Source organism: Nyctereutes procyonoides, unplaced genomic scaffold, assembly GCF_905146905.1.
Source record: "Nyctereutes procyonoides isolate TBG_1078 unplaced genomic scaffold, NYPRO_anot_genome, whole genome shotgun sequence".
In the NCBI taxonomy this organism is placed as follows: Eukaryota; Metazoa; Chordata; class Mammalia; order Carnivora; family Canidae; genus Nyctereutes; species Nyctereutes procyonoides.
In genome coordinates this window covers 32,211,938-32,233,377 of record NW_026575046.1, presented here as the reverse complement: position 1 = coordinate 32,233,377, position 21,440 = coordinate 32,211,938, and the positions used below count along the sequence as shown (strand labels likewise).

The window sequence follows — 21,440 nt, the reverse complement described above, 5'->3', positions numbered from 1 at the left end:
TTTTTTTTTTATAAATTAATTTTTATTGGTGTTCAATTTACCAACATACAGAATAACACCCAGTGCTCCTCCCGTCAAGTGTCCCCCTCCGTGCCCGTCACCCATTCACCCCCACCCCCCGCCCTCCTCCCCTTCCACCACCCCTAGTTCATTTCCCAGAGTTAGAAGTCTTTATGTTCTGTGTCCCTTTCTGATATCTCCCACACATTTCTTCTCCCTTCCCTTATATTCCCCTTCACTATTATTCATATTCCCCAAATAAGTGAGAACATACACTGTTTGTCCTTCTCCGATTGACTTACTTCACTCAGCATAATACCCTCCAGTTCCATCCACGTTGAAGCAAATGGTGGGTATTTGTTGTTTCTAATGGCTGAGTAATATTCCATTGTATACATAAACCATTGTATACATAAATATTTATTTATTTATTTATTTAGATTTTATTTATTTATTCACGAGAGACACACACACACACACACAGAGGCAGAGACACAGGCAGAGGGAGAAGCAGGCTCCATGCAGGGAGCCCATGCGGGACTTGATTCCAGGACTACAGGATCACAACCTGGGCTGAAGGCAGACACGCCCAACTGTTGAGCCACGCAGGTGGCCCTGATCACTTTATTTAAAGCCTCAGTCCCATTCTTATAGGAAGCCTTGTTGATGTCCACATTCCCCAGTCATGGCATTCTGCTGTAAACATCCATAGGATTAAGAGCTTGGCTATTTTATTTATACCTTAATCATACCTTTTTAGCTAGTGTTTCTTGAGTTTGTCTTTGATTCAAAAGTATGTCTTGCATTCTAAAAGGCAGGAACTATGTTTTACACCCCTATTGCTCACACCACTTCAGATCTCACTTAGCAAAATGCTGGGGATACCTTCCTTTTGGTATGTTTGATTACTGGCTGACAGATTGCAAACACGGAAACTAAGAAGTTTGATTATTATTTGGGGAAGGTATTCTTCACCTGGAAGTCCTAGGATGGGCTTCCAGGAGTATATATGGTCTCTTGACTCCTGGCCATTCAAAAATATATGTATCTACATGTGTGCATTTTTCTAGGAAAAGGAGTCCAGAGCTTTTAGAAATCATATCTTTGATGAGCCTATGATGTCCAAATGCTAAGAGCCTGACTTAGGGAGCTGCATCTTTTCTGCCAGCCAGAAGCAGACTTATGGGCACCCTCGTGTCTACTCCTTTCTGGAGTACTGGGAGCTTCCAGGGCATGGGCTCATTACTATTCTGAACGGCTCCCTGGATGTCAGGCAAGCAGTAGGCAGGCGACTGATGATCTTCCCTCTGTTCCTGGGGAAATTACTGGAGGATGAGGGGGATAAGGGAGTACACAGACACTATCTAAGGCCATGTGCTACTGCTGGCTGGGCCATAGCCGTGTGTCTCCCCTGCTGGGCTGGACCTCTGAGACTTCAGAGCAGTTACATATACAGAGTGAAGTAGCAAGTAGTGTTGGAGTTCCAATTTTACTGTTTCACCACTAACCAGCTATATAATTTTGGAAAATTAAAAAAAATACCTCTGAGGCTCAGTGTCTCCAATTATAAAGCGCAATTAATAAAACTAGCTACCTCAGAGTATTATATTGAGGATTTAATGAGATCAAACATGTAAAGTATGTTCAGAACCTCATATACATAGGAAGCCTTTAACATACTGGAGCTGCCAAGTACTGTTATTTTTAGAATAATGGGCTTATTCCTTCAGGCCTAACTCACATACATCCTAGTGCTAACACAAGTTGAACACTACAGGTCTCTTCACAGTGTGTGACCTGAAGGCCAGTGGTTAGGGCAGCAGAGACTTGAGCCCTCAACCACAGGTTCCACGGACTGAGCGTCAGTAGGATTTGCCTAGCCGGTGGTGGGCACACAGTTGCTCCCTAGTGGCATGACTATTTTAAGAATTGGGTCTAGAAGGTGAAATGTCTGGACAGTGGCCATGACTATGTGGAAGGCCCTGGAGCTCAATATGTATAAGCAAAGGCACAGGGGGCCACAGGACAGGCCTGAGGCAGTAGAGGAACCTGGGACAGGATGGGAGTTTCCTCCAGCCTCTGCTGCTAAGCTGTTGTGTGATCCTGGATGAGTTACTGCCCACTCTGCATTAGCTGCCTCATCTATAAAGCAAGGGGATATGGAGTCAGTAATCTCTAAGATCTCATTCATCAATAAATTCTTGTGATTGTAGATTCTTAACAAAGATTGAAAAAGGAATCTATTTGAATAGCTGATTTATGATCAGAATGTTGGGGTTTCATGTTTATGGCTAGTTCTCCACCGTACATGCAAACCCCAATAGAAGCTAAAGAGAGTTTCCTGCAGGTAGGTCTTGCCTTATCTTATTTCCAGTGCTTGGCTCCAGGCCAGAATACACAATAGGCTTTCAGTGAGCAGCTGACTGACTGCCAGGGAGGTAGACACATGTCTTGACTCAAAGACAATATAAAAGAGGTCATATTCTTTTAATTAAGGCACTTGCCACCTTCCAAACCCCACTGAAGACAGAGCAGAAGAATGAGTATACTTGACAACCAGAAAGATGTAGTTTAGACCATAAAAGAGAAAAAGATGCTTAGAATGTTTGTAGCCATTGAAACCTGGGAGTGGTCTCTCCATCTTCCTCATTGTTATGGATAGTGTGTGTAAGAAATCTGAATGACTATTTCATTCATTCATTTCAAGGTCACTGAGAGAGCCAAGGGCCCAGCTGGACTTGGACCCCAGCTTTCCTGCTTCCTGATTCAGAACCCTTCTTGTCACCCACATAGCCTCCCAGGCTTTGTCACTGTCATGGTGGTGTCAGAATATCCTTTTGACAGGGATGTCATTAAGAAGGGAGAGGCAAAGGAGTTGGAAGGGTGGTGAAGCTGAGGGCAAGTCCTTGGGACCTTCTGAAACCAGTCTCACATTGCAAACAGAATCTGTCTCGATCGTGGAGTCTGGAAGAGCATTTTAAATAAGCCAGAAGGTGGATGCTGCATCTTTGGCCATCCCTCAGAAGTTGCCCAAGGTCTGCTCTGCTGCCCAATGAAGGGAGCCACCCTGCATGGAGATGGGGGAGGACAGAAAGGGCTGCTGGTGACTTTTAGTCACAAAACTGCTGCCAAAGGACAGAACTACATATTCTCTTCCATGTAAAGACACTTCATCCAAGCAGAGGAACAGCTGGTGATGTTCCTTTCTCGTCTCTTTCTCCAGGTTGTGAAAATTGCTAGAGCTGCACACGTGTGGTTGGAAAACAAATGGGGATGGTTGTACATTTTGCTCTATGTTTCTCTCTCATTCAGAAATGCTCATCTCCTCCCCTGGGAGCCCAAATTCACTCTCTGTTGAATGTAGTCTTAAAAATAAAACCAGTCTTATCCAGGCAAGTCCATTGGGTGGGGTAGAGGGTAGGTCATGAGTGGAATCTGCATCTAAATATTTTTCTGTTGCTGGCTTGCCACTGTGCATGATACTATGACATTCCTTTGAGTTGACACTACCCTCTTTGCCCAGTCCCCTCTGGAAATACAGCCTTTTTTATCAGGAGGCATCAAAGGCATCATATGGTTCTATCAATCCATCTGTAGTACAAGAATCACAGGCTGGACTCCAGGTGTTTCTAGAGACTTCAAGAGACTTCAGGAGCTCTGGAAGTGATAAAACTGAGGGCGAGCTCCCAGAAGCTTCCAAACCAGGAATGTTAAATACACGCCCACATGTACCACTGTCTCATCCTTCTTGCAAGCAGACATATCGCTAATTGAATATTTATACTCTTCTCTGTTGAATCTAGATTCAGCCTAAGAATCCTTGCATAGCCAATTGATTGTAATAGGCATGACCATTTTCTATCCCTGTTTTTAAACTATTCAGTGCAAACAAAATTTATGATTGCGATGCTGAGAAGCCAGAAAATAGGCTAATAAGTACTGAGAAACATTTTCAGGGTCCCCTCATGAAATGTGCCCAGAGAGCAAAGGTAATGAAAACATACAGAAAATCAGGGCAAGAGTGGAGAATCTCCAGGAGACTGTTATAAAGGCTCGGTTTCAACTCTCTGTATTTCAAGTCCCCTCTCCAACTACAATCACCAGCTTCCCTTTTCAGTATAACCCTTAAGCAGAAAATACAGATTTTACACTATCAGAAATTTCTACTATTTTTTAAAAAGATTTATTTATTTATTTTAGACAGACAGATAGAGAAAGAGGGACAGAGAGAGAGAGAGAGAGAGAGAATATTGAAGCAGGCTCCCCTTGAGTGGAGCAGATGCTGAGCTTAATCCCAGGACCCTGAGATCATGACCTGAGCCAAAATCAAGAGTTGGATGCTTAACCAAATGAACCACCCAGGTGACCCAGGAATTCCATTATATTTTTTAAAAAATTTCTACATGAGCCTCCATGTATGCCAAGAGCCACAAACGCGATGGAGAGGTTGTCCAGACTTTAGGCATGTTCTATCTACCTTTTCTTTTAAACAGCTACATCCCACCTGAAAGCAATGCTGAAATCCCCTACAAGGCTCCCATGAGAAGGGGCAGCCACTGCTGGCCTCACCTGCTGCAGAGCTCTCTGGATGTCGATCCCCTGGCCCCACGGCACAGCTGGGTTAGCCAGGCAGTCCCCAGCATTTCCTCGGCGGGATATATCAATTCTCTGCCTCCGCAGGCTCTGAAAAGCCTCAGCCATCACCTTCACCCCATCGTAGGTGAGCGCAGAGGTGTACTGGTGGGAGGAATGGAGACAGTTAGGTGTCAGAGAGAGCTGACAGGGAGGCAGGTGGGAACTCTGTCTGGGAATGTGCTTCCTGGGGATGAGAATGCCGGCAGTGGGCCAGGCATGGGACACAGGGGCACGGGTGAACCAGAAAGTGATTGTGCCTTAGATGGGGGCTGCTGCTCCTCATTAGCCCATGTTGCCCTCCTGAATTGTGAGTTCCATGTTGCCAGTTGTGACTTTCAAAGGGAAGCCAGAATTCTAGATTTTTGCGTGCAATCTTAAAACGTGGGTTCAACTGGAAAAAGAATACATAGATTAAATACAGCACATCTACAGCTGTGATACAGTTTATGGAAAACTAATTGGTTTTCTCTGTGTTTCAGTCACCAGTTGGGAGCCAAGAAGAACTATTTACTCCATTGTGAGAGTAAAAGGAAAAAAAAGTCCAAGAAGGGTAAACTCTTAATTATTTTCACATGTGCGTCACAAGTGGCAGATTTACATTCTGCACACTTTCCCCTTATGCTTATTCATGATAACTCTGTTTTTTTTCCCTCTTGCCTAAGAGGGGGATAAAATATTGATGAAACAAAGGAGGATAACAATCCAGGACAATGTTTTCTGGCTTTGGAAATCATGTCTATCTTCATTAATGTGTCCCCAATCCTAGCTTGTTGTCTGGCACATTTTAAGTTTACAATAGAGAGTTGTAGAATGAACGTATGAGGATTTTTTCAGTTTTTGACTACAATTCTTTCACTTAAAGAATATAGAGAGAGATATTACATTATATTATTTTTATAATCTCCAAACTTTTAGAAGTTGGATGGGGTATTCACATATTAACTGGTATGTGGTTTGTTCGTTGTTTTAAAGCACATGTGTGATTTTGTTTAGGCTTATATTGAAATCTTCATTTTAAGTTATTTTAATTCCAGTTAACATACAGTGTAATATTAGTTTCAGGTGTACACTATAGTGATTTGGCACTTTCACCACCCTGTGCTCATCACAAGTGCCCTCCTTAATCCCCATCACCTGTTTCATCCACCACCACCCCCAGCACCCCAGTTGCCATCAGTTTGTTCTTTATTTTATTTTTTTAAAGATTTTATTTATATATTTATTCATGAGAGACAGAGAGAGAGAGAGAGAGAGAGAGAGAGAGAGAGAGGCAGAGACACAGGCAGAGGGAGAAGCAGGCTCCATGCAGGGAGCCTGACATGGGACTTGATCCGGGGTCTCCAGGATCACGCCCTGGGTGGAAGTCGGCACTAAACCGCTGAGCCACCCAGGCTGCCCCAGTTTGTTCTTTATAGTTAAGAATCTGTTTCTTGATTTCCCTCTCTCTCTCTTTTTCCCCTTTGCTCTTAACAAATGAGTGAAATTATATGGGAAATAAACCTTCAGTTTTTGAATTGCTAAATCAGTTTAAGCAAGAGTGGGATGAGAAGCATCTCAGTTAAATGGCTTGCCATTCACAAAAAGAAACTGACCAAGTGGCAAGAGAACGTGTTTGTTGCAGCTAAATAAATTTGGCCTCAGAATCCTCAACACAGTGTTCCATGCAGCCTCTGTCAAGCTATTGGGTATAACATGGGAAAGAAATCACCTGCTATCCTTGTTCTAAACCACTACCAAATAGCAAACAAAATAGATTTTGTCTGTAGGATTTAGAGCTTCATGGCTGGAGAATGAGAGAGAGATGGTCTGCATAACTGGGAGTTCACACTCTGAAGCAGAGATGAGCTGGATATTGCTTAGATTTCTCTGATTTTTAGCTGGGTATGTTGCAGACCAGATAAAGGACTAGTTTCCTGAACAACTCAAGAAGGCTCCATCCACAAAAAAATGAATGCAAGCAGTATCCCACCTGGAGCTGTGCAACATGAAGACCCTGCCCAGAATAGAGACACCATTTTCCAGCTTCCCCTTAGAGCTAGCTAGGGCTAGGTTTCTAAGATGTGGTCAATAGCAAGTGAGTAGGAGATCTGTATGGGAGATCTTTATAGGAGAACTATAAAGAACTGAAAGGAGTTCTTAAAAGAAGCAATTGTGTTTTTTATTTTCCTTTTTACTTTCCTACTGGGTAGAAGAGTGAGTTAATTGCTGGAGCTTCAGCAGCCATTTTGGCCTATAAGGTAGCAGCCATATGTTGAGGATAGCAGAACAAGAAGATAGAAAAAGCTTGAGTGTTTGACAACTGTGGAGCCATTATACAAGCCCCAGATTGCTGACTTCTGAATTTTGTTTATACAAGAGAAAAACAACATCTTTGTTTAAACCATTGTCATTCTGGATTGTCCAACCTTTACAACATACCCTTAATTTTTATGTATATATTCTTCTTAGCTTGTTCCTTTTAGAAAGTCTATCCTTTCCTAAAGTCTAACACTGCCCAGAAATCTGGGACAGGGAAAGGGACCAGGTTGGTACTTTGCTGTCTGCTGCCCATCCCCTCACCTTAGGTCTCTTCCAGTCCACTCGGGTGTGGTCTCGAGCATCACTGTTCTTCCACTGCTGCATGATCTTGGCTGGGATGGTGTCTGTGTAGTTCACCAACTGGAAACCTGTCACATTTGCTCCACTCTCCTTGAATTTGTTTAAGTCAATATCCATGAAACCCTGTGCAGGGAGGAGGGGAAAGAAGTCAGAACATGCTGCCTGTATAAATCAATTTAATCATGTTAGAGGATCACAGGATTTTCCACTGTGTTCCATAAGGTGAAACTGGATGAATGGAGAGACATTTGTACTTCCCTTCCTCCTGAAGGTTATCACTTAATTTGTACACTGTTAGCAGCTCAGTTAGCAGCACAGTGGTTAAGAGCACTTGCTCAGAAGCCAGCCTTACCTGGGTTGAAGTGCTGGCTCTCCACAGTCATTTGTTAGACTACCTTGGACTAAGTTGCCTGATGGTTTCTTGTCTGAATAACAAAGGTTAGGAAGTTGGGGAGAAAAAGTAATGTGATGATGCATGTCAGGTCTGTGGTGTAGACTGAATGGCTGGGATACCACAAATGATACCACAAATATGGAACAGAATAGACACATAAGGAGGGAAGGGCCTACTCTACCACCCACATTCCCCACCATTTTGAGAGAAGAATCTGAAGTCCATCAGGAGCAAGCTCCTGTGGGCTCCCAAAGATCACCAGCAAGTCTGTGGAAGAGGTGGGATTCTGATCTGGATTCTGACCATCCCTCATCCATGCTCTTTCCTGTACCACAGACTAGCTTTTCTCTACCCAGTGCGGCCTGATTAATTCTAACCTCCGTAAAGGATTCTTTACCAGGAGTAAATCTTTCCTCCCTATTTGGTGAAGTTCATTCAAATTCAGGAGGCCTTTAACTTATAAAGGAAACCTGATATTTGTATAATATATTCCATAGTGCACAGTACTAATTTCTTTCATAGTTCACAGTACTTTCATACCTGATATTTGTATAATATGTTCCATAGTGCACAGTACTTTCATATCTATGTTTCACTTTATGACTTCATAAGGTAGAAATTATATGTCTATTTTCCATATAAAGAAACTGAGACAAAGTGGGAGAATTGATGACAACGTCATCCAGTGAGTCAGTGGCAGAGCATAGACCAGAACTAAAGTATTCTGAAGGTCTTTACTCATCATTTAACAAACATTTTTGAGAAACTCTAGTGCACTACTCTAATAGTGTATAAAAGTTCCTTCTCTTATGAAGCTTACATTCTAGACAATAAACATTATGTAGCATAGTATATACAATGAAATCCTACATACTCTCCAAGTCTCTTAATTTCTCATTGACTTATCTAGTTCCTTGTTTAAAAGATCTAGTCCTAAACAACTCTGACTCAAAGATCCTCCCCCAGATCCCCACAAGTGCCTCTAAAATTTTGATTATTATTTATATTTTATAAGTAAGCCAAGCTCAGTTCTACTCAGAGCCTATGTCCTAGCTCTTCTCTCTGCCTCAAAATGTTCTTTCCCTGGCTGGATCCTTTCTGTCTTTAGGATCTCAGCCAAAATGCAGTCTCTTCAGAGAGATCTTTCCTGGCCTCTTATCTAAATATCCAATTCCCACCCTGTGGTAGATGCTGTCAATAAGTACTCTGCTCATTTACACTTCCCTTTATACATTGATATTTCATTTTTAAAAGACTTTATTTTTGAGAGAGAGAGAGAGAGAGAGAGAGAGATATAACAAGTAGGGAGGTGGGGCAGAGGGAGGGAGAAGGAGAAGGAGAAGCAAGACTCCATGCTGAGCAGGGAGCCTGACGTAGGACTTGATCCTAGGACCCTGAAATCATGATCTGAGCTGAAGCTGATGTATAGCCCACTGAGCCATGCAGGTGCCCCTGCTATTTCACTTTTTATACTAACTACAAGTACCTATTACTTCAACTCTGTGGGAATTAATACACCCAAGAGCAGCATCCAACCAATGACAAATGGAAGGCTAGTAGATAAATACTCTCGGATCCTTTCCCCAGCAGTGGGGGTTGGGTGGAGGAGAGGACAACCCTCAGGCCCATTCTACATTAATGTCTAGAGCTTCCTTTAAGGGATTAGGCTCCTGCAGGAGTATGTGTCTTGATTGTGCACCTTTACGGGATGCTGGCCTGTCCCTTCCTAACTTCCCAGATTCCCTAATTGGTACCCAAAGAAACCACTTGTTCTTGAATCCTTGTCTTTTTTTTAATAATAAATTTATTTTTTATTGGTGTTCAATTTGCCAACATACAGAATAACACCCAGTGCTCATCCTGTCAAGTGCCCCCCTAAGTGCCCATCACCCATTCACCCCCACCCCCCTCCCCTTCCACCACCCCTAGTTCGTTTCCCAGGGTTAGGAGTCTTCATGTTCTGTCTCCCTTTCTGATATTTCCTACCCATTTCTTCTCCCTTCCCTTCTATTCCCTTTCACTATTATTTATTTGAATCCTTGTCTTAAGTCCTACTTCTAGAAGACACCAATAAGTCATCCCACCACCCAGTCCAGCCAGTTCCTTCTCAGTGTCCTGTTTTAGTTTCTCCAGAGTGTTTTTCCCTATTTGAAAAAAGATCTCTTTTACTCATTTGATCCCTTGTCTTCCTTTTCCCATTGGAGTATTGGCTCCATGAGGACAGGGAGCTTCTCTTTTGTTCATTGATGTGCCCTGAAGCCCGGCATCTAGAGCAATGTCTGGTATACAGCAGATGCTCAATATATATTTGCTGCATGAGTGAATAAAAGTCAGAGACTTCCTCAAGCAAGAATGCTAATTAGGCAAGGGAAATATGATAAGCGACAGCAAATGTCAGTGGATGAATTTAATTGGTTGGAAAGAGAAGCTCAGGTTAACTTTTCCCATAGCCACAGTTTACAGACTTTCACAGAGGTTTACTGATTTGCACAACAGTCTAGCAAGTTGTTAGTACAGATAGAAATAAGGATACTTGAAGACACTGTACCACGTAGGAGATATCCCATCACTGGTTAAAAGCTAATGCACAGTTGAGAAATTTCTCATCATTTTTAGAGAACTTTAAAAAGAACATGTTGTTCATAAACTATTGAGAGAATCAAATGGAAATTATCTCCCTCAGTCATCTTCTGTCACTCGAAATCTATTAGCCAGCTCCTGGGCATTTTGTACTAAATGCCCCCATCTTGAACATAATGGGGGCCACAGTAAACGGCAGAGTTTATTCGAACATAAATGTCACTCGCTTCCATCATCAGAATGTCTGACTCCAAGGTTAATGGAGCCAAACCTTGGTTATGTCTAATCAAACTTATAGGACCCTCTAATGGAACTCCTTGTGCTCCCCTGGGAAGGACTGGGCAGAGGATGATAAACTCCTATCTGTGATGTCAGGTAAAAGAAACATTAGGGAATGACTTGAGGTCAACGCACATTCATCTAATAGCTGGCATTTTCCCTCCCATGTAAGATCTCATGCTGGAATGGTCATCTTGAATCTCTATTATGTACTTAATCACTAGGAAATGAGTCTTTTATAGTGACTATGTTTGATTTTTCCATAATGCAAGAAAATGGACTCTGCCAGTATAGACAAGTGCTCTTGACTAAAAGGGAGAAATAAATGCATTAACTGTTTGCCTACTACTTAACTGGAAAGTTCAACTCATTCTATTTCCTGAGAATGCTTATAGAACAAGGTTCAAGGTTTAACAAAATAATTTTCTAATTTTCTTTGCCATTTTATTAAAAAAAAACCCAATAACTTTGGGTAATGTTTGATATTTAGAATATTTTTCTTACTCTGCTTAATCTATGATATTAGTTATAGGTGTAAGGATGTAACATTGGTAATTATATTTTATTAAGGGTTTAAACTATGAAGTTTAATAGTCATCATTCTATTTGAGCCATTTTGTCCATTTTATAACATGCACCCAAACACTGGGTCCATTGCTCTGTACACTGTACTATTGAATACAAATGAAATCAATGCACAAGATGCTTTAAGTTATTTGGTGTAACAAACCAGGTCTTCCAAATCCAGGCTCCTTCCAACTGTCCCTGCAGAGCTGTACCAGCTGCTGCCCTTCAGAGAGTGACTCTGTTTCTCATCTAAAATAATGTTTTGAGGCACCTGGGTGGCTCATTCAGTTAAGCGTCTGCCTTTGGGTCAGGTCATGATATCAGGGTCCTGGGATTGAGCATTGCATCAGGCTCTCTGCTCAGCAGGGAGTCTGCTTGTCCCTCTTGCTCTGCTCTTCCTCCCTTCTCATGCTCTCTCTTGCTCTCTCTCTCTCTCTCAAATAAATAAAATCTTAAAAAAATAAAATACACGTTGTGACAAGTGAGCTCTTGGAGCTGTTATGTCCCTATGCTCCCGTGTGCTGTTTTGACACCTCTGTGGCCCTTCATAGTGTCCCACATGTGTCTGATGAATGTGTGACATAAGACGAATGCTCTGCCTCGTGTCTTCATTCAAGCATAGATGACCTGGCTGGTGTACTGCAGGCTCTCAGGATAGAGGTCCTCAACCTGAGGGATATATCAGAATAACTTCAAGAGCTTTATAGTCATCTCTAAGGATTTTCATTCAGTAACCTTGGAGAGGAAACTGGACACCTGTATTTTTAAATTTTTTTAAAAAAGATTTTATTTATTTGAGAGAGCAAGAGCACACACACAAGAACAGAGGGAGTGGGGGAGCAGACTCCCTGCTGAGCAGAGAGCCCTATTTGGGGCTGGATCCCAGGGCCCTGAGATCATGACCTGAGCTGAAGGCAGATGCTTAACTGACTAAACCACCCAGGTACCCCTAGACACCTGTATTTTTATAAAATGCTAATGCTAACAAAAAAATCAAAGTTCACTGTATTAAAATTATAAAGATACTCATTAGAATAATTCCAAATGAAAGCACAAATAACAAACATTGAGGAATAGGTGTGCAGGATAGTATAAGATGATTGATCATCTTTCTAATGGGAGAGTCACAGACAGGATTAAAATTGATTAAGGAAGAAAAAGAGATATATTCTGTATATTATGTAGAAATGTGGAGGAAATCACCAGAATCACCAAACACAGAAAAGGCTTAAGATAGTTATTTTTAATAAGTATGAGATTGAAGAGAACAAGCATTTGCTTTTTATTTTATACCCTTCTGTAATATTTTTTCTTTTTTACTATATGAATATAGTTCCTTTTTATACTATGAAAAAATAAAAATAGCTTCTCCAAATAATTCTGATGTACTTTGATGGTTAGGAATCATCTGTCAGTGGAGGAAGGAGTGGCTGTGGCAGAACAAGGAAGATAAGTTGTCTCATTTATTGAAACTTTGTTATGGTGTGTTAAGGGAGCCTTGCTTACTTTGTTATCTCCTGGGTTGGAGATGAATACTGGCACAGTTAACTGCTCCACTGAAACATAGCTTCAGAAGCATTGCTCATAAGAATAACAAAAACAGGAATAATGGTTGAAGTTCTACTTCATATGCATTACATAACTTCATCTCAACAACCTTCTGAGAGTGATAAGTTTACTGTCATTTAAAAATGAAAAATGAAATAATTAGTCAACAGTCACCGTTAGATTTATTTTAAACATTTCCCAAGTTCTTATCCTGAGCCAGGCATTCTGTTAAATGCTTTATATAGATAATCTTATTTTATCCCCCAAACAACCCTGAAAGGTGAATATGCACAGTAGGCACCAGATGCTTATTTGCATAAATGAGTTGAGTGAGTATCCATCCCAATTTTATGTTGAAGAGCTGTGGTTCAGAGACTTTTGGAAACTCTCTTGAGATCACACAGCAAGCAAGAATTCAGACCATAGTCCAATCATAAAATCTGTCTTCTTTGTCAATATGTTACATTTCCTTCCAGGTAGAGGAACACATGAACTTAGCTTTAGAATGGAGCTGCCAGACTGTCCAAAGAGGGACAAAGAAACTATGACAGTGTGGATGGCATAGCTAATAGCCCTGAATAAATGATTCACCTTGCTGAAGAGAGGCCTTCTAGTACAGCTTTCTAGCTTTTTTTTTAAAGATTTTATTTATTTATTAATGAGAAGCAGAGAGAGAGAGAGAGAGAGAGAGAGAGAGAGAGAGAGAGAAGCAGGCTCCATGCAGGGAGCCCAAATGTGGGACTCGATCCCGGGACTCCAGGATCATGCCCTGGGCTGACGGGCAGTGCTAAGCCGCTGAGCCACCCGGGATGCCTTACAGCTTTCTATCTTAAAGGAGTATTTGTGGTTGAACATCCTAGGTTTCTTTCTTTGACACTAATCTCTGAAGATTGGCTAGATGTTTCTCAAGCCCCTGATTTATCTAAAGTCTATTAGTGCCCACCTACCCTACATCCAAACCAGGGGGTCGGCAAATATTTTCTGTAAAGGGCCAGATTGTGAATATTTTCGGCTTTGCAGGCCATATGGCTTCTGCTGTAATTATTCAACTCTGCCACTATAGCATGAAAGCAGCCATAGACAATAGTAAATGAATGAGCATGGCTGTGTCCCAACAAAATTTATTTATGGACACTGAAATTTGAATTTCATATGATTTTCACAAGTCATGAAATATCATTCTTTTCATTTTTTCCAATAATTTTAAACTGTAAAAACCATTCTTAGCTCATGAGCCAAACAAAATGAGGTGACAGCTGGAACTGACCCTTAGAGCACAGTTTACTGACACCTGATACAAAGATGTTGGAGATCAGACCAAACCCCTCATTGTACAGATGGGGAAAGTGAGCTCCAGAGAGGACACTAGAGGCCTAAGGCCATATAGCTAGTTAGGGGATTAGCTGGGGTTACAACCTGACTCCCTTATATGTCATTGTAGGAGCAGTGCAATGCTGACCAGCTATTGGAATAGAATGGGAGTAAAAGTGCTTAATTAAGTAGTTAACATAGACATTCCTTCTAACGTCAATTATAATTTTCAAAGGATTAGAATGAAAAGCCATTTCAAATAATTATGATATCCTAAAGAGATGTTTAACACTATAACTACATTGGATATGCTTTCATGTAGCTGTGAAGATTTAGAAAATCCTTTCAGGATCATGAAGAGGCTCTGGGCTATCATTATGACTATTAATTATCACGTGTGGCTGGAAACAAAAGAACTGATTATACACACTTATTGGTTACTTAACCTCTCGAAGGCTCAGTTCTCTGGTCTTCAAAATGGAAATATAATAGCACCTACAGCAAAAAAGCAGTGGAAGTTTGAAAGAATACATTTAAGCACTTAAAACTGTGTCTAGCACATAGTAAGTGCTTAGTGAACATTCGCTATTATCACCAATATCATTATCATGGCCTCAAAAGAAGTTAGGTGTTGCTAGAACTGCTTCAAAACCAGGCAGTGGGCCAAGCAAGACGCCTGAGAGAACATGAGGCAGGTGTACAGGGACACTGCTGTTGGAGGATGAAAAGCTTTATCTTCAAAGCTAGATTTCCTTTTTCTCTAGGATGCTTTCAAGAGGGTCACGTGCAAGCGGTTCAGCCCTCATCATCCTGCTTGCATGGACACCACATCCGTCAGAAGGAAGAGGGAACATCCAGCATTGTTAAAGGGGCCAGGAAGAAGGTTTATTAAACAAGACCTGGGACACTAGAAAGAGCACTGGCTTCTGTTTCATCCCCGTGAGATCTAGAAGAGGTAGCGTTAGAATAAATCAAAGAAACTGTACTTTATCCTGAGAAGGGCACAAGTTGAACATGCCAAATTTCCCCCACTCATCAGATAGATTCTTAGATGACAGCTCCAAAGAGAGGATGGTTACAGGGAAGTGAAGTTTGAAAAGTCTTGTTGCATTAGAAATACTGGAGAAAGTGGGAATAATCAACCTGAAAAATGCTGGAAACTGAGAAGGTAAGCGGAGGATGTATGCAGATCCTGGAAGGGCTGTCATGGGAAAGAGGGGGAAGGTTTATTCACCAAGACTCCAGAAGGCAAGCCTGTACCTGTGAATGGATAGAAATCACGGCAGGCAGATTTTGGCTAAAATATAATGACAACTGCCATAGCGCCTAAGATGTGTCAAAGCCTGTACTAGTAGTAGGCATAATGCTAAGGGCTTTATTTTTATTATCTCATTTAATCCTCATAACAAACCTGTGGATCGGGTACTTACTCTTACCATTACCATTATGCAAATGAGAAAACTGAGACTTAACTGAATGGGAATGGCTTCTGCCCAATATCACAGAGCCAGTGATGGGCAGAGACCACAGTTGTAGCAGGTAACAAGACACTCGGCTTGTTTTCCCAGCACTGTACATCCTGCCTCCTCACTGCTAGTCCTGTCAGTCTGACTCCTCCATCTCCTGCAGCGAAGCATGTGGGATGGCCTGTATCTCTACAGTAGGAAGGATTTAGCAGGTCTCCAGGAGATCAGGACGTTTGCCTCAGTTCCTTTAATGTGACCTGCTGCTTGAAATTGTTTCTATCACTCTGAGGTCTGTCTCTCTCCCTGAGCCTGCAGTTGTCCTTCATGCCTACTCTAAGAGACTGTGAGCTCCCAGGAGGTGGGACCTCAGTCCCCACCATATTTGCAACACAGCACCTGGAGCACACAGATGGCTCAATTCCAGCTAAGGAATTAAGGAAGAGATAGCAAATGTCTTTGCTCACCCTTTTCATTTCTCTCACATGCTTCCACCCTGTCACCTCTCAGCTTTTGTCCTCTGGATTAAAGAGGGTTTTTCATTGACTTTTCCATGTAGTATATTCTGAACTAGGTCATAAATAAGAATTGTCAAGAAAACAGATTTAGGGACAGTCACACAAGTTCTGTCCTGTCTTTGAACCATAAGAGCTGTTTGCCCTTGGGCAATGGTCTCAATATCTCCCTGCACTAGTTTATCGATCTGTAAAGAAGAGCATTGGCTGGATCAATGATCATTCAAGCTATGTTCCCAGGTTGCAAGCATTTTAGAGGTCACCATGATGGGGTAGGGGAATGCAAAAGAATGGGGTCCTAGATCCCTATCCTCCCTCTATGAAAGCAGCACTTTTTTTCATCTGTTTTACATGTTGGGGGCCCCCACCAAGATTCCATTTGAAAATAGAGCTTTTAATTAAAAAGTTTAGAAACTTCTAAGCCAGTTGATTTCTCTCATAAGGGCTCTTCCAGCTTTGATCTACAGTTCTGTGATCACATAGGTGTGTGCACATGAATATGGATATATATGAATTCATGGAATATTCCTTAGCTGAGGACTCAGTTGTGTCCTCAAATCACCATGTCTCTGCATAAGGGTCTTCACATTTTCCTATTTTAGTCACTTTAACCAACCAAAACTTAAATGTATCCTCACTTTACATAATCCCTGGTAACATGCAAAGTCAATAAGACATTGTAGCTGTGTTTAAATCAGCTAAAACACTGTCTGTATTGGAAAAAACCACTAGTGTTAACTTATCCAAGTGCATTTGAAACCAGGGAGGCAGGTACCTGTATGCTTGGATATCTGCCAACACCCAGGTGTCCATTGTTGCCAAAGTATTGTCAAAGCCAGTCAGGTTGTCTCAGTCCAGGGGTTTAGGATAAAATGCTGGCACTTTGTGTCAGAAGATCCAAGGCCCCCAGACGGGGTTATTGATGCATGGGCCAACAAATACATTATCTGGCCTGGTACTGGTTAGTCTCCCGAGCTTCCATTTATGTTAACAGGGTTCTAACTGGCTGCAGTCAGAGGTGACACCTGGCCAGAATAAGAGCCAAAGGTCAATTCAAAATTCAGCCTAGTGTGGGGCCTAGAGTTCTTGGCTGACTTGAAGCCAACAACATCTTCCTTTTACATTGATCCAAACCTTCCTGTCCAGGGAGGATCAGGTGAAGACTACAGAAAACCTATGTTTTGATGAAATGCCAGCTTAAGCATGTTCAAAGCGTCTCAATACAGTAGGTGTCTATTGAATGCTTGGTGAAAAATGAATGACAGTCCAAACATTAGATAAATTTGAAATCTACTAGAATGGGGAAAGGAATGTTTTAGTTTAGTTACTCATTTAATGCTCCCATTCATCTCTGAGTACTTAATATTGCAAAGCACATAGTAGACAAAGCAGTGCAGCCAAGAATCACAGGTGTGATCCCTGCTTTCAAGTTATTTATGATTTAGTGAGAAATGCCACTATTACCCAAGTAATTGTAGAGCAACTAAATGAACAAAACCTGACCTTGGAGTTTAGGGAAGGCTCCCTGGTAGAAGCAATGAAGCCTGAAAGAGGACATTTGGTTGGGTGAAAAGTGCAAGGAATAGCCTTTTAAGCAGAAAACATATATGCTTGGAGGTTCCAATTCAGAATGACAAAGGGCAGTAAATCAGAGGAAGCACATGTTACACACCAGCCTGGATTCAAATTTCAGCTCTTTTATCTCCTAGCCCTTGGCTACAGGCAAGCTACTTAACTTTTCTGTGTCTTGAGATCCTTCACTGTAAAATAAGGATTATTATTTTATTGATATCCTATGACTGGTGAAGATTACCTAATGAACATATGTTAAATTCTTAGAATGATGCCTGGCACAAAGTAAGTACTCACTTAGAGCCTCACAACTCATGGGACTCCATGTTCCTTCCATTATATTATCTGCTTTTCTGTTTTAAAAAGAGGGACAAGTAAGAAGTAAGGACTGAACCCTTCCATTTACACATTATCCCAACCTCCCGCCACAATTGGTGCTGAAGCATCTGTTCCTTCTGCTTCTAAGCTGGTGGTGGCAAGGGGGTTTCATGCTCTGAAAGAGCAATTGCAGACACTGTCTTGCATACTGGAATAGTCTGTTAACTCAGCATGGAAAGGTCTATTCCAAATCAGCCAAAGTGTGCATGGCTTGCAAGAGCAAAGGCTACTAGCACTCAATGCTTAAGATTAATGGAGCAGCATCTCCCTAGTGATGAAAGAAGCCAATGTGGGATGGGCATTTTGTTTTTGATATCCCTGGACTGTAGAGAGAGGCAGGAAAACTAGAACTATAATTTATGGAAATTATAGATCCACAAAAGTCCTCTTGACAATTTATTCCTTTAAAAAACATCATATCAAATCTTCAAGAAATTGAGACTCTGCATATATATATATATATATATATATATATATATATATATAATTTTTTTTTTGCAAATGATAATGAGTCACTGTCAGAATTGGGATGAGACCCCAGGCTTCTGCTGCACCCATTGTTCTAAAACTCGACATAAAATAGCTCATTTTATCTTTAACTTGTGAAGTGTGTATTCATATTCCCACCTACAGATAAGGAAACTGAGGTACAGAGAGGTGAAGTGACTTGCTCAGTGTCACAGCTAGTAAGTGGGTGAGTCAAAATTCAAACCAAGGAAGTTTCAGGAGGAAAGGAGTTTATTTCTCAGATTTGTTCAATCGTAATACCAGACCTCAGAGTTGCAAGTTTTCCCTAATTTGGGCAATGTGGCCCGATGAAGAACAAACTTAATTTTTAGATCTAGAGAGATCTGAGTTCAAATTCTAGCTTTAGCCCCATGACCTTAGAAAATTTCCTTCAGAAACTTGAACCTCTTTTTTTCTCACTCATAAAATGGGAATATAATCTCATTTTTCTTGGAGGGATACAGAAACTCTCAGAGGTCTCTAGAGTGAATTAGTCTAGTGAGATATAAGTGTGACGAGCAACAGACCGGACTTCGTCCTATGGAATGCTTGGGCCACTTAGCAAGTAAGGATCCTTTGGGATCTGGGATTTGGCTTTCCACCCACCTACTTCCTCTTTGCTTCCAGAGTTTCTGCAATGTCAGCCTTGGTGATCATAAAGCAAACCATGTGTTTGCACTGTTATAGGAGAGTGAGGTGAGAGAAACTGGAGGGAGCAAAGGGTGTATGGAAGAGAGAATGGGAAGCTGCAGGGGGTCTCATCAGTGAAGAGAGACTCTGATAGGGGTCAGGAAGGCCAGAAGGAACACCTCTGAACCTTTTTCTTGGTCTCCATGTTTCTGCCTGTTTCTTTCTCACACACACACACACATACACACACACACACGCACTCACACACAGGCACAGTGCGGAAACTGAGAGGCAGCAGTGGGGGGAATGAAGCACAAAGAACAGAGCAAACAATTGCTCCAAATCCCAGGCCCAGCTCTATTGTTTAACTTCTCAGGGACCTAAAGCAGGTCACTTCCCTTCTCTTGGCCTTAAGTGCCCATTTATAAAATAAGGGGCTGAGTGAGATGAGCTCCTAGGGACCCTTCAGCACTAGCTCTTTTGGACTTTTCACTTTTTTTAAGGATTTTATTTATTTATTCATGAGAGAAAGGCAGAGACACAGGCAGAGGGAGAAGGAGGCTCCATGCAGGGAGCCTGATGTGGGACTTGATCCTGGAACTCCAGGATCACACCCTGGGCCAAAGGCAGGTGCTAAACCGCTGAGCCACCCAGGGATGCCCTCTCTTGGACACTTCAAAACAGGGCAAAGGCATGCTCTTCATAGGACCACTGGCCACACGGATTCACTGTCATCCTTCCCAGACACCCTGCAGCCTATAGAGGACTCTCTAGTCTCCGACTACCATGCTCTGGCAACTCAGATGGCCATTTATGGGGGCTTGCATAATTATCTCACACTGATTTGTTCTTGCATTTTTAAAAAATAGGCTCTAAGCCCAGTGTGAAGTCCAGTGTGGGGCTTGAACTCATAACCCTGAGATCAAGACCTGAGATGAGATCCAGAGTCGGACACTCAACCAACTAAGTCACCCAAGAGCTCCCTCTCACTTTCTTTAGAACTTCAGTTACATGTTACAATCTGGCTGGAAGACAAGGCCTTTTGCTTCAGGACAAAAGTTAAGCTGTGTGATTCTCCTCTTATGAGAAACTTCCCATAGGAGCCCCGTGCAGTGCTAGGCTCAAGGACATGCTTGATCCACCCTTGATGATAGATTGGTTGTCTGTTAGAAGCATGTACTGTGAAAACATATTGAGGGAACAGAGAGGTGCTCAGGCTGGAAGAGCAAACACCAAACACAAGCAGAGTAGGCATTTCTAAGCATGTGAAGGTTGCTTTGTGGAAGGGCAGCAGACATATTGCAAGGCTTCCAGGAGAGCACATGGTGCCAAAAGTGCAGAGAGGGTTGCACGGCAGACTGGGCCCCCTTTGAGGAAGACTAGAAACCTCAGATCTATTTGAGGAGAGAAAGGGCTGCCTGAGGGCAGTGAGTTCCCTACCAGTGGATATCATTCAAGCAGGAACTGGATGGATGGGCTTCTATTAGGGGTGTTGTAGAGGAGATTCTGGCCTTTTATGGGAAGTGGATTAAAAACCCTCTTAGGCCCATCTTTGTCTACTCATGTGCATATTCATAACTGTGTTCACATTTCCAGTACTTCTGCTACTCTTAGCATTTTGTATTCAGGGGTTTTGCCTGTAAGAGCATGTGATGTGTAGGTATGAACATTGTTTATTTCCTGAGCAGTCATTTCCCTCATTCATTTAGTGACTTTTTAAAGAACACCTGTTACATGCAGCTCCCTCTGCCAGGCCCTGGGAATTCATCAGTGAACAAGGCAGACCTGTTTCTTCCTCTAGGAGCTTAAAGACAAACAGAGATGAAGACATTACATAATTGTGAGTCAGTCATGGATGTGGTTTGGTTTGGGAGAGGGTTGAGGGACCTCAAAGACAGTATTGTGTCCCCGGATATTAAATGTCTTTTTTTCACCCACTATTGATAATGATGATGATGGTACAATGATTATTATGGTGGCAATTACTAACACTTATTGAGTGCTTATTTGGGCCAAATATTTACTAGACACACTTTATAACTTTAATTGTCATAATACCAATGAGGTGGTAGACAATATCACATTATTCTCTCTTTTACAGATGAGGCAAGGAATGTTTAGAATAAGTAGGTAACTTGACTAATATCATATGGCTAATAGATATAAAGCCAGAATTTAAAGCCAGGTCTGTTGGACCTTCAACAACCCTTCCCAACTGCACCTCCTGCCTAAGCAGAGGCTATGGAAACCAGACGTGAGCTGGTATGGCAGTAAGACAGTCGGAAGAGAAGTGCAGAAGAAAGTGGGCTAGGGTAGCTTTACAGAAGGTGGAGACAGATTTCTCAGCATAGGAGAGAAAGAGACTAAAGAACAGTTTCTTCTCAGGACCCGACAGAACAGAGGGCAACAGCACAGAAACGGACACTTGGATTCACTGCCCCATGAACCAAACCTTCCTACTCC

General features: G+C 41.9%; 1 protein-coding gene across 2 annotated transcripts in view; it reads right to left on the bottom strand.

The window, feature by feature from the left end:
- The window catches only part of GRIA1 (glutamate ionotropic receptor AMPA type subunit 1), a 301,513-nt gene that overhangs the window by 112,594 nt on the left and 167,479 nt on the right, over positions 1-21,440 (bottom strand). For both annotated transcript variants that reach the window (XM_055325538.1, XM_055325539.1), the window contains exons 6-7: positions 7,195-7,356; positions 4,570-4,737 (exon numbers count right to left, since the gene is read on the bottom strand). In XM_055325538.1, coding sequence (XP_055181513.1) covers positions 4,570-4,737; positions 7,195-7,356 — 330 coding nt within the window. The remainder of the gene's footprint in view (positions 1-4,569; positions 4,738-7,194; positions 7,357-21,440) is intronic.